The sequence below is a fragment of the Equus quagga genome, chromosome 7 (assembly GCF_021613505.1).
Source record: "Equus quagga isolate Etosha38 chromosome 7, UCLA_HA_Equagga_1.0, whole genome shotgun sequence".
NCBI lineage: Eukaryota > Metazoa > Chordata > Mammalia > Perissodactyla > Equidae > Equus > Equus quagga.
Window position 1 is genome coordinate 128927721 of NC_060273.1, and position 17954 is coordinate 128945674.

General features: G+C 37.0%; 1 protein-coding gene across 5 annotated transcripts in view; it reads left to right on the forward strand.

Moving 5' to 3' along the window:
- AP3B1 (adaptor related protein complex 3 subunit beta 1) overlaps positions 1-17954 on the forward strand; it is a 227628-nt gene that overhangs the window by 137573 nt on the left and 72101 nt on the right. For 3 of the 5 annotated variants that reach the window (XM_046666494.1, XM_046666495.1, XM_046666492.1), the window contains exons 18-21: positions 1753-1861; positions 4101-4263; positions 7422-7569; positions 17138-17252. In XM_046666494.1, coding sequence (XP_046522450.1) covers positions 1753-1861; positions 4101-4263; positions 7422-7569; positions 17138-17252 — 535 coding nt within the window. The remainder of the gene's footprint in view (positions 1-1752; positions 1862-4100; positions 4264-7421; positions 7570-17137; positions 17253-17954) is intronic. The other 2 variants (XM_046666496.1, XM_046666493.1) reach the window with 1 other exon arrangement.

Sequence of the window (17954 nt, forward strand, 5' to 3'; positions counted from 1 at the left end):
ACAACAAATGTGTCCTCCAGCAAGCGGGCATGCAGCAGAAACTCAGTTAACAGTGTGATAACTACATGAGTCAACCATTTTTGACCTTTTAAAAAGTGTACCTTTCCCTCCCTTTAAAAGAGAATATATGAAACAGGATTTAATTTTTTCTTGGTGAGTCAGGTCACCATTATGAAAACAATTTATTTTACTTTAATACACTGTATTAATACACTTTACTACAATTTATTTTACTTTAATACACTGTATTAAAGTCTTTAAGGAGCTATTCACACAACTGGTAATTATTGTGCCAGACACTCTTGAGATAGATGAGTGTACAAAATCTTTAAAAATGCCTGCTCTCCGGAAGCTGACCTTCTGGCAGAGACAGACTGACACTGAAAATAAGTATATGAATTATATAGTATGTTACAAAGTAACAAGTGCTGTGATGAAAAACAAGATTAGAGCAAAGCAGGATCAAAAGTGCCCGGCATGGGAGGTTGGAATTTAAATAGAATGGTCTCCCTGAGGTGACGCTGTGTGGACTTGAAGGAAGTGAGGGAGTGAGCCATGCCGTCCTCTGGGGGACAGTGTGGGGAGTGGGAACACCTGGGAGAGGGCCCTAAGGTGGGAGCACGCCTGGGGGGTTTGAAGGAACAGTACCGAGTGGCTGGAGCAGGGGGCAGGAGGGAGAGCGGCAGCAGGAGGCCGGAGAGGCATGGGGGAGGCCGGGGAGGCCCCGGGGAGGCAGGGTCAAGGTGGGCGGAGCAGCAGACTGGTAAGGACTTGGGCTTGTTCTCTGAGTGAAATGGGGAGCTGTTGCAGGTTCCAACCAAAGAGGGGCTCGATCAGACTTTGTTTCCAGTAGAATCATTCCAGTTGCTGTGTTGAGCACACTTGGAGTGGGGCTGAGGGGTGGGAGAGAAGCAAGAAACCAGTTAGGAAACGGGCAGTAATCCAGGAGCAAGATGGCCCTGACCAAGGAGGTAAAGGACCAAGGTGGCTGAAGGCTTTCTTGATGCATTAGAGGTTTGGGTCAGGACAGAAAGAGAGAAGTCAAGGATTACCCAAGGGGTTAGGCTGTTGAAATGGTTAGGGTTATTTCATCCTACTCTAACTATTTTCTTTTTTTCTTTTACTTCAGTATTTTTCTTTTACCTCAGCTGTGAATGTGCATTTCTGATTGCTGTTATTGTCTACCTCTAATTGCCCTCACTTCTTCTAGACTCTATTATTTCAGTTTAAATCTTCTATAGACCAACAAATAGAAAAGTGTTTAAAATTGTGTGTATTACAAGGTTGTTGATTTAACGTAATAGGCTCTGAGTGTTTGTGTCCCTCTATTTGGGAGTGAAGGGGACTCAGCCCGAATGCCAGGACTTCTGACAGTTGCCTTCTCTCTTTTTTTTGAGGAAGATTAGCCTTGAGCTAACAGCTGCCAATCTTCCTCTTTTTGCTGAGGAAGACTGGCCTTGAGCTAAAATCCATACCCATCTTCTTCTGCTCTATACGTGGGATGCCTACCACAGCATGGCTGCCAAGCGGTGCCATGTCCACACCCGGGATCCGAACCAGCGAACCCTGGGCCACCGAGAAGCGAAACACGCAAACTTAACTGCTGCGCCACTGGGCCGGCCCTGCCTTCTCTCTTGAGGCCTTAAACTTTCTTCTGGGTTCACAGTGTATTCTGAGTGAGTTTTCCAGAAGACGGAATCCCTTCATCAGAATTTGTTTATATTTACATTTTTACGATTTTTTTTTAAACAGGCAAAAGAATGGACTCCAGCAGGAAAAGCAAAGAATGAGAATCCTACTAAGAAATTTTACTCTGAGTCTGAGGAGGAAGAGGACTCTTCTGACAGCAGCAGTGACAGTGGTGGGTTTATAATTTATTGGAAAACATTGGTCACTATAGATTACATGTTATGCCTCCAGCAAAACGATGAGACCTAGTTCATAATATTCAACAAGTGGGTTTAAATAAATTTTGTACTATTATAATAGTCCTTTTCATTTACATGTCACCGATTAGTTTTCAAAGTAATGTCTAATCCCTTCTCATTTGGAATTGCCTCTTGAACACAGCTAATAAACGTTAGAGTTGGAAGTCATGCCTTTCTGAATTCTAACCCACACTGCCTGTTATATTCATTAGTGTATTAAAAAACATGGGTTTACATTTGATAAGCCTTTAGTGGGGCCTTTAAAGTAACTTTGTTTTGAGCCAGCCCTGATGGCCTAGTGGTTAAAGTTGGGCGCTTTCGCCGCTTCGGTGGCCTGAGTTCATTTCCCTGGTGTGGAACCACAACACCTGTCTGGTCGTCGCCATGCTGTGGTTGAGGCTCACATGGAAAAACCAGAAGGGCTTAGAACTAGGATATACAACCATGCGCTGGGGCTTTGGGGAGTTAAAAAAAGAGGAAGATTGCCAACAATTGTTAGCTCAGGGTGAATCTTTCCCTGTTAAAAAAAAAAAAAAGTAACTTTGTTTTGTAAAAATGTGAAGTTTATTTTAAACATTGAGCAATCTGTTCCTCATCTATTTTATACTCTTCTATTTCTACATGAACCTTTATAGAGAGAAAGCTAAAATTAATAAATCTCTCAGATATTATAAAGAAACACAGAACGGAAAAGATTGAGGGCTACCATATACAGTGAGAAGAATGCTAACTGGGAGGGATGTAGAAATGCTGGGTTTGAGCTATGCAGGTTGAACAAGGCGCTTTCCTTTCTCTGCATCTGATCAGTGGAGGGGTAGAGTTAGGTGCTCTTTAGGTCCCTTCAGTACCAACATTCTGTGAGTGATTTCCTTAATGAAAAGCGTATTGGAGTCACTTTCAAGCACTCTGATTAACAGTTAACCTAATAGATCCATCTCTGACCCAAGATCAAATGAATCTCTTTCTTTTAAAACTTTCATTCCTGGGGAGCCAGGGCCCTTGACCGTTACTTGGTCCTCTACCTTAGGTAATTCATGTTTACCTGTTTCTCCTATCAAAATCTTCATTTTCAGTATCTGATAGATTAAACTGCACTGCATTAACTTCTGAAGGAATAGGGTGAAAAGTGGAGAAAATACTTCAATCCAGAGAGTTAATGCTAAAAAATATGGAATTTCAGAACTATTGTAGACCATTGAGAAAGATCTGTTTGTACAGTTACAAGTGTACCATGTGGATATTTGTCTCTATCCCATTTATGCGTGAACTCATGCCTGTTCGTAGGCTAAGCTTTTTCAGGATGTATTTGAAATATTGCATTACCATGAAGAGTTGATGGGTTCTCTGAGTACATGCAGCAGTGCGTCATGTGGCAGGAGCGCAGAGGAAGATAGCTTTTCTCAATAGAAGTTATGAGATGGTTTTCCCAGTGAGCAGGTCTTTTTGAGAATAAACAAATTTCCTCAAGGATTTTACTAACTTGAAAATTTAAATAGTGGTATCTGAAGTGAACTGGACCCACTCAGCCACGGGGCTGGCCCCACATAATTTCTACATGAAACATTTAAATGTATAACTCCTCAATGTAACTTTATCATCTCTTTGACCTATGGAAAACTCCTATAGCAGCTAAAATAAGTAATAATTTTTTAATTGTTAATTTTGTTTATTGCCTTTGACTTTAGAAATTTTTGGAGATGATTTGAATGAGTCATTTCCCTTTCAAAATTTGTTCCTAAGAAGATTTGACTGTTGCCTTCCTCTTTTCTAAATAAGATTTCCCATTTTCAGTAGAGGAATTAAAAATTATTTCTTTATCCTTACATCATCCTTATGTCATTCTTAAAGCAGTTTTGGCCATAGCTAGATTCTTATGGGTTTGAAAAGCGAGATTCTCTCAAATTTGGGTTACTTGGGTCATCTTTCCTTTACTTTTGCCTACTCATTCGTTATCCGGGTGCCTCCTCTGTCCTCGGGAGTCCCTCCGCGCCCCCTACCCCGGGGCTGCCGAGGCCTGAGTGCCAGAGCGCAGACGGAGAAGATGTTGAGTAACGGGGTCCACTGAACTAGAACTCAGCACCTGGTTCATTTGTGGTGGATACTGACATTGCTTGTGTCCTTCTGTAGAATTAAATGGCTATAAAGTGAAGAGCATCTGGTTATACTTTTCAGGTAGCGAATCTGGAAGTGAAAGTGGAGAAGAGGACGAGGAAGGGGACAGCAGTGAGGACAGCAGCGAGGACTCCTCCAGCGAGCCCGAGAGTGAGAGTGGACGTCAGTCAGACACGGAAAACAGAAGAGTGGCCAAGAGGAACTCCAAAACCAAAGGAAAAGGGTAAACTCTTTTGTCAGAATTTCCTTCGGTAAATATTCTGTGATATTTTCCCCCAAGCTAACATTTCCCTTTAATTCATAGAGTGAGTGAGAAAAAGTGTGTATTTTTTCCTAAACAGGTATTAAATCTTGTAAAATTAATTTAAAATACTCGTTCATGTTATTCTCCTACTTCTAATGCTTAGTTTTCGTTTTGAACTTGAACAAATCTTGGAGTTACATTTTGAAAATTGGTGTAACCTTGGAAGGCTGAGTTAAGTGATCAAGCAGTAGGTATGAAACACTTAATTACCTTTTGTAGCAATTTTGCTGAGGGCTAAAATTAAATCCTTCAACAGTTTGCCATTATGTAACTAAGACAATTGATTTTTCTAAATAATGTTATATTAAAAAGATTATGATTCAAATATTAAAGTCAAGAGCTGTGAAGGAAGACGGTCACGAGATATCTACGTGTTAGCGCTTTTTAAGATCTCCCATTATCAACAACATTATCGTGTATTAAAGTGTCATTAAAATCCTGAGTAATTGGGGCTAATACCTTGGATTGTCTGAGTCTGTTTCCCCTGCTGCTGTCAGTGAGTGGCCTCTGCAGACATGATGGCCCTTTCCCCGGGAGCCTGCTGCCCGCTCCCTTGATGAGCTTGCAGCCCAGCTCAGTCGTGGCTGACAGCACTGATGGGGCGCCGTACGCTCTCTGCTCCTTTTATTACAGACAGTAATTAAAGCAGCTCGCCCTGCCACTTCCATAACAAACACAGCATAATGCCCTAATTATGACTTTATTAATTTAAGTCAGGATTTAATGATTTTAAAAGTGATTTATATTGTTTTTCCTGTTCAGAACAAATGAAATCTGTAGGTTAAATTAATACAGGCTTTTCATCATTGCAAAGTTAAAAAGCTAGTTACCAGTAAATTCTTTTCATTAGATTAACATCTGAAACTCTAAGCAGTAAGGTAAACAGTAATTACCCATCAAAATTGAGTGATACATAACAAAATAACACTTTTACCTTTAAAATCTTATCTTGAAAGCTAGAAGTTAAATATACTCAGAATCGTTTACTTGTTGCAGCAGAGGAGTTACTTGGTTTGTAATAACCTTTTCTTTGAGAGAAATTAAACTTCTGGTTTCATATCAGAATATCTATGATTACATAGTTTATAAAAAGCATCTTATTTCTAGGGAGGAAAGGTTTTGTTCAGTGCGCTGCATATCCTTTCAGATGGCAAAAGTCCGTATGCTGGAAATTTATAATCATGTATTAGTTTCATTATTGTTTTTCTTCAGAAGTGGACTTTTCTCTTTACCCCTGTTTGAATTGAAAAGAATTGTTTATTACACCAAAGGGAATCTCAGATACATTCTAAACCTTATGTTTTTAAGTACATGTTTTAACTGCTGAATTGGGGATAATAAATTGCCATTCTTTGCTAGGGAAAAGAACGACGGCATATTTTTGTGTCATCAAATATAATTGCATATGCTCTGAGATGTTACCATGACTCCATCTTTAATAAACAGCAATCGTATTTCCTCCACAAAAATCAATTCTAGGAAATATCGATTCTTCCCTTGCCTCTCCATTCTCCCTCCCCCCATTTTTTTCTGCCTATCAGAGTTTTTTTTTAACTTTGCTGGTATAACTGTATGATAATTTTTTAAAAGTCCAAGGAGCTTTAAGTATCTTTAAAAGCACCCCTTAGAAATCGTAACTGTTTATGACTAAATTGAGTTTTGTACTCCGAAGTATTTTCCTTTGAAGGGAGACAGTATGGTGTAGTGGGAAAATCTGATCTTTTGAGTAGGACAGACTTGAATTCAAATTCCAATTCTGCCCCTCCTGACTGTGTGTCCTTGAGCAAGTTCCTTAACTTTCCTGAATACTATAGGATAATAATGCACCCAGTAAGACTATGTTGGAACATTAGATAAATTAGATAATTGCTATGAAGTGCCTGACACTGCCTGGCACAAGATAGATTCTTAGAACAGGACACACGCACAGAGACACATGCACGCACGTATACACACACACACACATGGTAAAGAGAACTGAACCTTCAGTTTTGAGAAAAGGCCACCAGGCATCTCCTCTGGCTGTCTCACGTGTTATTCCTTCCCCTTGGAGACCCTCCCCCCGGCCCTTCTGCCTGCCTTATTCCTGTTTCCCAACTTGGTGTCTCTTCCTCCAGGAAGCATCCCCAACCTTGGTACATTTGTTTAGATGCTCCTCCAGATGTTCTCATGACACACTGTACTTTATAATTTATTCCTTAACCATACTTTACTGTCCCTGCCACCTTCCTTCCCTGTGTCCTCCCGGGCACTGTCGACTCTGTGAGGGAGGCCTGTGGAGATCATCTGTGTCTCACAGCCAGTGTTATCCTCAGCACCTAAGGTAGTGCCAGCAATTGGTGGGCAACCAGTAAATATTTGTTGAATGAGGGGTGAGTTACACACGGCGTCAGCACTTAGGTGTGATCGCTTGGTATTTTAAAGTTTATGTTGATTATCTTACATTTTTAGTAAGACAGTACATTCAAAGAATTCTCTTTTGAGCTGGTTAACATTTTCTCATATAATATGTTTAAGGGTCACATTTGGGAACACATGTTAAGTAATTTTCTGGGACATAAAAATCTGTAAAATGCAAGTCTATTTTAGCAAAAGTAGATGTATAAATATTTAAATTTATTAATGAACATTTAGTATTTTTGAGACAGCATTTTAAAATCTGCCTAGGTGTCTTTGCAGTTGTTGCTCTTAGCACCTAATGTATATTCCTGGTAACTCAAACATTTAATTATTAATTATTTTCTACTTATGATATCATTTAGTGGTATTTTATGACTTTTGCATTTGAAGTATGTAATGTGGTGTTCGTTTTGAGTGCATTCTGATCTATTTGGTTATGGCTAATACTACTTTATTATTATTTCATTAATATGTTCTAGAATTTTAAAACCATTTTTATTGTCTTTATGTATCCGAAAGAGGAAATGATTCTCGGTGAAATGCACTTCTAGGAAAGGTTCTGATGCATAGGCAAGATGGACAAATGGCGATGTTTGCCATTTGGTTTTGTAAACTACTTAGACTTGTTTATATATAGTATTTAAAGTTGATATTTCAAAAATTTTTATTATGCATAGTGATTCTAAAGATGGGAAGAAGGAAAATGAAAAATCTAAAACTTCAGATTCTTCCAATGCCGAGTCCAGTTCAGTGGAAGAAAGTTCTTCAGATTCTGAGTCAGAGTCAGAATCTGAAAGTGAATCTGAATCCAGAAAAGTCACCAAGGTAAGAGATTACACATTTCTTATAATTGGAAGTAAATATTCTTAGAGCCTTTTCCCAATTAAGAGTAAATATTTCTGAAATTGAGTATTTTGTTGACAATCAAGAAACTAAGAAAGGAATTTAACATTGTCACTGACATCTAAAATAAACACCATCTTCATTCATCCACACCTGTGGTTTTATTTTATTTTTTCTGATAATCACTTCCTTTATAACTCAACCCTGCCGGGAAGTTAGAAACTTTTTTGAACCTGTCCTTTGTCACTGAAATTCGAGAGCTCAGTGTTAAGAGTATGGCCTTTTTTGTTCTTGGCTAGCATGTGACAAGGAGGCTTTTGCCAAAGGGGGAGTAAAAGGATGTCACAGAAATAGTATTGAGCAAAGGAATATAAATGCACCTGCTTCATCAGAAATCTAGAGTAATATGCTTTTTAAAATCATTTGGCATTTTTGATAATAGAATATTTTAAAAGGTTTAATTAAAGTGTATACATTCTTTAACTAGTTAATAAGAATGCAATAGCCGTGTATTTAAAAAGAAATGCAAGAACCGCTTGTGTAATAGAAGGATAATGCTTGTTATAATATTTGTAACACTGAAACTTGTCTGCTTAGCAGCAAAAACCAAAAGTATAAATTGCAAAAATGTAGTTACTAATATAAAATTCGAATCTAATACCTATGGTTATTACTTCCTTCCTGTAAATGGGTCATGTGGATGCTAGGCTTCAAATGCAATAGTTTTTATAAATAAACTCTATTATTGCATATGTTGAAAATACAGTTACACCTTGTCTTTTGTTGAATTCAGTTTCTTTTTAACCTAATATTTTTTTCATTTATTTGTTCTATCAACTTGGATTTCTTTAATAAGTCATCTGAGTAGCCAAGGATGAAAATGAATTCATTGAAGTAGGTCATTGCCCTCCCCCATCCAGGGATTTATTGTTAAAGAACAAGCATATTAAAAAAAAGAGTAAAGAACAAACACCTTAAAACCTGGCTAGTATTTGTCTCTTATTTTAAATATTCTTGCGTAGAGTAAAACCTATTTTAAACTTGAATTTATATTTAAAACTTGTGTCTATCTATAGTGTATAATCTGAGGTTTCTATTTTTCAAAAATTCACATAAAAATCTTAGAAATTTTTAGGTTTATTAATTTGACCTCTCATAAAAACTTAACACATAGTGAATTTGATATCATCTCATTTCCTACTTGTGTTAAATTACAAAAAAAATTTAAGATGTATTTAAAATAAAGGAGCTTTGGAAATTGACGCTAAGTGCAACCCAGAATAAGAAATCAGTGTTTTTAAAAATGACTAAACAAGAAATCAATGAATGTCAAGTGAGTGGAATTAAAGTGAGTTATTCTTACTAAGTTTTCTAAAAGTTGAAAAGTTGTAGACTTTAGTGCGTATATAGTATTAGAAGCAGTGCTTTAGGACCCCAGTAAAAAACCACAGGGGTTCCCCAGGTCAACGGTTCCTTTTGTTTCTTCTTTGTCAAAAACTTCCAATTATCAGATTAAATCTCTTAATAATTGAAAGTATTTTACTGTAGAACATCAGTATAAAATTTCAAAGTATTGCAATGAACCAAGACTCTTAAGAAATTCAGGTTTTACTCACATTGTTGATAGTTTAGTGTCTGTGTTTTGTTTGTATGTCTTGTTTTCTCTATAGTAGAATGCCTTTCCTGTCTGTAATAGGCAGGTACGATTGTTTGTTTTAATTTATCACTTGGGATAGTCTCCACCTTGGAGCCAACATAACTATGTTTTTCTTTCTCTTTCTCTCTCAGTGATTTGGAGTGTGCCATGAAACTATAAGTGTACCAATTTTCTAATAATGGGCAACTCTGTAATGGTAGAAAAGTCCTCCTTGCACCAAGTATTGTGGCTTCTGCTCTAAATTATGAGTAATGAAGGCAGATGGTGGGTGCTTTACCTTAATTTAGCATGACAGTATGTTAGTGCTGGAAATTCATATGCCTTAAATCAGCAGCCCAACCACATCTGTACTTTTACTCTTTTTCTTCCTTTTCTTTCATTTGGACAATATTTTTGTTTTGGGGGTATTGTGCATGAAAATTAGACCTTGGAGGTACCTTGAATGAATGGCTTTGAAAACAGTTCATTTTATGGTGGTCCTATGATATAGGTATAGTGTTCAACTTGTTGGAAGATAGTATCTTTATGCTTCAGTTTCCTCATCTGTAAAGTAGAAATGCTAATACCTACTCTGTTTCTTTCAAGTGCTTTTATAGAAAATCAAATATGAAAGATCAATATAAAGTACTATATAAATATAAAACAGCAGTGTTAACATTTTTTAACTTGAACGTTAATTCCTTGAGAGACCAACAACATTAGATTTATAGAACACCAATCCTAAAAGGAACTGAAAATTTTATCTAACTTATGTCTCCTGCATTTCTTCCGACTCTTTCTATACCATTCAAGTCGTAAGTGAATGTTCAGGTATGTCCCCTCACCCGCAGCCTGTGATCTCATCCACTGTCTGCAGAAGACTCAGCTGCCCTCCACTGTGAGCATCTCCGGCTTCTCTCTGCTCTCCGACGCACAATCTCTATTTACCTTCCTTTTTCTTTGACTGTGGCTCTGAGTAAGTGATCCCCGTCCACTTAGTCAAGAATAAGGCCTCCTTCCTTTTGGCCTTGATCTGCTGATAATCATCTGCCTCCTTTGCACCTTCAGTGTTGCTCCACTAATGCCTCCTCTGCCAGCCAAAGCACTCAAGTCTTCCCAGCATTTAGAGAGCGAGAGGGAGGAGGGAGTGGAAGAGAGAGTGTGTGGCAGTGAGAGTTTAGAAAAATAATCTAGATATGCTCCATCCACTACCTTTTAACCCAGTTATTTCTTAGTCCCTTTTAGATTGGTTTCCACTCCTGTCGCTTCCTACAGGCGTTGCTCTCTGAAAAGTCAACCATGATCTTTCCCCAAACCCAGCAGCCTTCTCTTAGTGATTATCCTTCTTGATCTCTTTATGTGACTGTTTCCCTGCTGCTTGAAACTCTCTGCATCCCTTTTTTCTGACTTCTTTAACCTTTCAGTCTTTTGGTTGCTTCACTTTTCACCCATTTCTGACGCCCAAGTGTGAACATTGCCCTGAAATTAGTGCTTAGTACACATTATTTTTTCAAAAATATTAACTGATGTGAATTAATTTATTTTCAGTCCTCCCTTTTTGCTCTGTTTTTCCTGCCGTGAGACTCATTCGTTCCTCTAGCTTCAGCTAAACCCTTTATGTGAATTACTTCCATAACTACATCTCCAAATCCCTATAACAGCTCTAAGTGCTTTTCCCAAATTAAGACCGAGTTCTTAGACCTCGCAGGGGCGACTGGTTTCCCACACCTAAGAGAGCCGGAGGAAGACATGCTCTACCATTGGGTACCAGCGTTCTTTCTCCTCTCCCACATCTGTAGCCCCACAATCGTCTTTTTCTCCTCCCTCATCCTGTACATTTACACAGTGCATGTTCTGTGTATTATTTCTCATATCTGTTTCTTTTCCTACCACCACCGTTCTAGATCAGCTCTTATTACCTCACTCACAGACCATTGCCTTTGGTTATCCTCAGACGCTTCTCTAAGCCCAGTACCTCTATACATCTGCCAGATTAATGTTCAGGTTACCTATGATGATATGGCCGCTTGAGTTCAGTAGACTCCTCATGCAGGCATGGCCAAACCTATCTTTCCAGTCTTAACCCCTTTCTGGTTCCCTGTGTTCTAACCCCAGTGGACTGTTTATGGTTCCCTTAACATGCTGAATGCGTTCCCATTGCCATGCCTTTGTCTTTGCATCATTTCTCTGATTACAGAAAATGCAAGCTAAGGAGAAAGTGGCCTTATATCAGAAGGTGGTCCCTCCACTTCTTCTAGTTGAGAATGACTGCATGGAATGAAAAATGGTACGGATGAGAGGGTATTACTCATGTGAATGGTGTAGGGACAGTCAAAAGAGTGAGAACCAGTGGTGAATTGTTTATGTTCCTGGAGTATTTGTCGTTCAACACCATGCCCCAGCGTATCCATAAGACACAAAGCTATAGTCATACATTCTGTTGTCATATTTGTTTGATTGTATTATTGATTGGGAGATGTCCTCATTTGAGATCAGATATTGTCAATAATAACCAAAGAAAATTATCTTGTTCTTCAGTTACAGATATGTTGATGGACAAGCATATTTTTCTTTGTGAGTGTTCTTTTCTGAAATGTATTAAATAGAGAAATATTTTAATTTGTCTAATCCTTTTTATGAAATAATTCTTTGCCCCAAATAATATCTATAACAAAATTTCTTCTTGTAGTTCCATATTTTAAGTGCTTTCACAGACTTTACATAGTGTAAAGGGAAACTACTTTTTCCACACAGAAGAGTGGAAAGAGAAATCAGTAATGTAGACCACATTGTATCAGGAAGAGATTCACATTTATATCACTTTATCCTATTTTTTGCTGGTATAATTAAGTTATATTCTGTTTGTAGTCAAAATTATGTGTCGAACAGATGGTGACAATTCTATTTAAAATAATGTTTTTTAAAAAGTTGCCAGGGCTTTTTTCCCCTTTTTGAACCTAGGCTTCAGTGTTTTTATAAGTAGCCAGTATAGTAGATGCTCCTATATACTATAATTATCTCCTCTGGCACCTTGTTAGTCCACTGTTCACACTTTAACTGTGATACAGGAGTTCTGATGATATCTTTCGTGTCTATGCACCAACTGCTGAAGATTGAGATAATCTATGGTTTAAATGATAAAGATTTAAAATCACGATTATAATTTATTGTGAATAGCTTTTATATATTTGCCTTGTAAATATTAACAACATTTTAATTATGTAAACTGTATAAAGCATAATAATATGTCAATGGGAAATAAATATATATATATATAGTTTTTTTTGTTAAGGAAGATTAGCCCTGAGCTAACATCTGCTGCCAATCCTCCTCTTTTTGCTGAGGAAGACTAGCCCTGAGCTAACATCCGTGCCCATCTTTCTCTACTTTATATGTGGGATGCCTACCACAGCATGGCTTGCCAAGTGGTGCCATGTCCACACCCGGGATCCAAACTGGCGAACCCCAGGCCACCAAAGCGGAATGTGCGAACTTAACCGCTGCACCACCAAGCTGGCCCCGGAAATAGATATATTTAACATACTTGCACTTAACATTTACTATTAAGAACATTTTCATATTTGAATCAAAATAAAGATTAATGTGTCTGCTGGCTGTGAAAGTATGTATACGTAGCAGTGTATGCATGGATCCATGTGTACGTAGCAGTGTTCGAAATGCTCTTGTGAGTTATCTTCATCACAGGTTATAGGGATCTCATAAAACTTTGCTGATCCCTTTTCGAGAGGTGCAAAAAACTAATTAAATCTCTTAAGTGCTCTATGGACCTGTCACTGGTACTGTGACTAGTGTCCAGATATCAGTAAATGTTAATATTTGCCTTAATAAAATATCTACCTTGTGAAAGATTCTTGGAGATAAAGTAAATTTGTCATATGGTATGAAATAGATCATGGATAGGAGTAAAAGGAATTATTTTCCAATTCCAACAGTACAAGGAAATATTTCCTTATTGAAGAAATAGGAAACAAGTTTTACTTGTGTTTTATCGGTGTTTATATATGTTACAATTACATAACTTCTGTGAATATTGTAGAATATTGCTTTTTACTCTGACAATTCAAAGCCTTGCCTCTTTCAATTTATGTCTTTCCCAATTTAGTTCATATTTTAAGTTCTCCAGAATGGAAATATCATTTCACTTCAATTGAGATCTTTAAATCAAGGTGAATGCCGTTAAGCAAGCTTTCTTATTGAAGTAGGTGTAATCCAATAGGGAAGATTTGTTTAACAGTTTAGACGTCCTTTTAACTTATAAGGAAGTCTTAATTTACTGGCAATGTACTTTTGTTTTAAAGCATAGTATAAGTGCGAGCCTTAGATTTTTTAAAATCAAATTTGTTAGATAACTTGAAGGCAAGAGAGTCATTAAATTGTCCTTGGTTGGTAGTTCTAATTGAAAATATTTCATGTAAATATCTTGCCTTGTGAGGATAGAATTAGCCTTGAATTTTTGTTGATTTCAAAGCACAGTATGGGTTTGACAAACTTTACATACCACTTATTCTGTTTTATGCTTTTCAGTTTCCAAACCTCTTTGCAATGGTTTCCTCCTAGGAAGCATATTTGGTGCTTGTCGTGACAGATCTTTTTTCCTACTTGCTTTTTTTTTTAATCAGCATGAAAATGAACGTGCATAATACATTTAAAAAATCTTTACAGATTTATTATTAAATATTTTTGTTTGTATTATTTGGAGCTTAATATGTATTTCCAGGATCTTCTATTTATTATTTGAAATGAAGTATATTAAGTAGAAATCAGTTTCTTAACCCTGTGACTTTGTATTTCATTTTGAAAATGTTGATGTATTGAGGTGTATAATCGAATACCCTAGAAACAAAATGGAGATTTGAGGATGATGAATTGATAACTAGGTATTTTTGTAGTGAGATTTTAAGATCAGTCACTGTTGTCCTTATAAAAGTCTAATACAGTCACTCAGCTGTTAAAAACCTAATCCTCTATTTAAAAAAATATACAAAAACAAATTGTCTATCTTTCTGCCTGATCTCTTCTCAAGTACTAACACAATGGAAACAGTGGGTGATCTGTCAATGTGTTTGGTTTGTCAATGATGGTTTCGTATAAATATTGGGAGGGTAAGAAATAAAATTCACACAGTAAAATATGATTTCATCTGCCTTTTCTCTGCAGCTCCATGGCTCATGCTGCGGTGTGAAATTCTCATTTTACACACTTTGCAGGCGGAGCACATGAATTATGCATTGAGCAAGAAAAATCTCCTGCCTCCAGTCCTATATGCATTTACCCAGGTTCTGTCTCTATTACCAAGATGAATTGCAAATGGAGAAATGTTTGATGGAATAGCTCTCTTAACTTCTTTGTTTAGAATTCAGATTTTTATTTTTATAGTAGATCTTTTAAGTATGAAAATGTTTTGAACTTACTATGGATTTTTTAAAATGAAAAATGAAATATAATATAAGAGAAGAATGCCAAAGACATCATGAAGCTTTTTATAGCCTTGATTTGGAATGCAAGGCTTTTTCAATTTGGTAGAAATGACCATTATCTATTGCTAATGTTGTATTTCAGTCACTGGTTATTTGCTGTTTTCAGAAAGTCAATGAAATTCTGGTTTTTTGAGTGCCTTTTTCTTTCTGTTTTAGGCTTCTAATAACAGATTATGCCAATTTCACATGCAGCTCTGTCCTGTGTTGTATGTGACCTGATGTGTATTTAATAGACATTGTTACACACTCTCAGCTGTGAAGTAGACAGTAAGGTATAGACTTGCCTCCAGCTTTGGCTCTATCTTGATTTGATAGGTGTCTGATTTTTCAGGCGGGGAGGTTGCACTTCCGTAAAGACAGTCGTGCGCCCTTGTAGCTTAGAGGAAGCTACGCCCGTTGTGCCCAGCATGGCATTTTGATAAGTCACATGGTGATAAGCTCTTTTTGTTACTTGTTCTTTCTTCACAGGAATGATATTCTAGTTGACATGGCATTTTCATTCTGAATCTATTTTTGTTACTTGCAACTTTTACGTTTCAGCTTCAAAACTAACATTTCTTCTATTTTTTCCCAGTCCTAGAAATTGTGATTCATTTGAGGGGAGAGAGGAGAGAAGAGCTGACATTGTTTGTTTTGTTTTTAAATAACAGATGAAAATTAAAACCCTTCTAGATGATTTGGAGTTTTTAGTGGCAGGAATAATTATTTTGAGAAAGAAAATCAGTGTTGATGTTTTTAGTTAGCATTTTAATGTGTGTTATTGTATGGTCCTTGAAATAATATTTCTGAGTGTTGGCATAAGGGAAAAAACAAGCAGAACTTAAAATCATTTTTAAAAATTTACCTAACATATAAGTTAATGCTTTGCTCTTGCTCATGTATGTGCACTGCTGTAAGAGCACTAACCTGGCATGAGCTGTAAATGATGGGAAGGTACCTGTGGCTTTAGTGATGCCTTTCCGTGGTCAGAGGACTCCTTCAAAGATGTTTGTAATAGTTCACGTTAATAATGAGCTATAAATTCCTTTGGTAGATGGTAAGTTATCTGAAGGCAGGGACGATGTCTGTTTTGCTGTATTACTTCCATTGCTTGGCACAGAGTCTGATACATTTTAAATTATATACATATCAGGGGCGAGCCCGGTGGTGCAGCGGTTAAGTGCGCACATTCCACTTTGGCAGCCCGGGGTTTGCCGGTTCGGATCCCGGGTGCAGACATGGCACCGCTTGGCAAGCCATGCTGTGGTAGGCGCCCCACATATAAAGTAGAGGAAGATGGGCACGGATGTTAGCCCAGGACCGGTCTTCCTCAGCAAAAAGAGGAGGATTGGTGGCAGATGTTAGCTCAGGGCTAATCTTCCTCAAAAAAAAAAAATTAAAATAAATACATAAGTAAATAAATTATATACGTGTATCTTGAATGAACAAATGATTGAATAAACGAACAAAAACATTTTAGCAAAAACTTAAATTTTGACTTTTAATTTGGGCAGATTTAATATAAAGTATAGATTATAAAAACAAGTAACTTGACCCAAATACATCCATTTAACACCTTAATCTTTGTCATTCTTTAATTCTTTGTAATGTTACTGCTGCATTTAATTTATCTTTTTTTTTTTTTTTAAGATTATGCATCTTTTCTGAATCTAACCAAACTATGAACACCTCAGGCTTAGAGACACTGTTTTCTAGTCCATCATTATCCGTGTTTCAAAAATATCGTAGACTGAATAAGTGAATCTGAGGTGGAGGAAGCCCTAGTTATATGTAGATATATTTGAAATACTTATTCTCCCCAAAGGAAAACAGGAAAGAAAGTAAATGAATTCCTTTCAACCCTAAAGAACAAGAGCCTGAAAGTGTCCTTTGTAGATTTTAATGAATGCCTTTGGCAACGGAAGTCTGATGCAGCCCAGTGTTGTAAGACGAAGTACCCAGTACAGTGCCTGTCACAAATGACCTTTTGGAAAGGCTAGTCTGCACAGCCTGGCAAAGCTTTGGAGCTGAGCATGTATTTGTGCATTTCTTTTTCTTAAACATGTTTAAAATTATTTTCAAGAATGCTTGTAAACTTTCTGCCAAAGAGCCATGTTACATTTTTATGTTAGCAAAAGTTGTCAGATTCTGAAATAATTATTTACCTTTAAATTTTCTTCTGAAGGGCCTTTATAATTTTTAAACACAAATATTTAAGAACAGCTAACAGTTTGCAAGGTGGAGAAGAAATGCTGGATGCTAATGGAAATAAAAATTTTGACTCAAAAAAAATTTCGTGTAACCATACAGAAACTTAATTTGATTTTTTTTTTTCTTAGAAGACTCAGCGGAGGAGAAACTTTTCAAACGTTAAGGACTACTTCATAGATTTTTTTAAATAGAACATGCAATAAATGAAGTATTTCTTATTTTATAGGAGAAAGAAAAAAAAACAAAGCAAGATAGAAATCGTCTTGCTACGGATGTTTCCCTTCTAGACCTGGATGACTGTGAGTACTGGGATGCAAGTGGTCTTGTTCCGTGTTTAGTAGGTTAGTTTTTATTTTTATAGTACTTTTCATTTATGCTTCAAAACATAGCGTCTATTATGAAAGATTTATAGATGAGTAAGGCAAGAAAATTTTAGAAGTCAGTTCTGTTGGCATCATTATCTTTCATCTGTTCAGTGTATCAGTTTTGTTTCACCTGAATAAATCTAATTGGTCAAACAAAAGTGCACCAATTTATTTTAAGAGCTTGCGTTACTAATTCATACTTGTTTCAGTAAAGAATCATCCATATCTCACAACTGGTACTTTGTTAAATGTTGGTTGTGGGGACTGAGACCTCTAACCTGAGAAGAGTGACTGGAGATACAGTGGACAGACCATCGTCCACCTGCCACATTTTTGGTGGCAGCAGAAATGGGTACCAGGCTTTGGAGGCCAGTGTGGCTGTACCTATCAATATTTTAACTGCAAAAAATCCTTGTCCCAGCAACTCTACTTCTAAGAACTTGGAATCCTACAAATATACTTGCCCAAGTGTGCAGAGGTGTATATTCATCATCTCCCCTTAAATCCTCCTGCTCTGTGAGAGAGAGAGAGGAACTAACTTTGTTAGTAGGTGGGTTTTGCCCTAGAAGAAGAGTGGCAACAAGTGAGATTTCGTGAATATTAAACTGCTGTCATTGTTCAGTGTAATGTTTCCATGCTAGAGATGAGTGATATTTGTAGGTTGTCTCATTCTGTCGT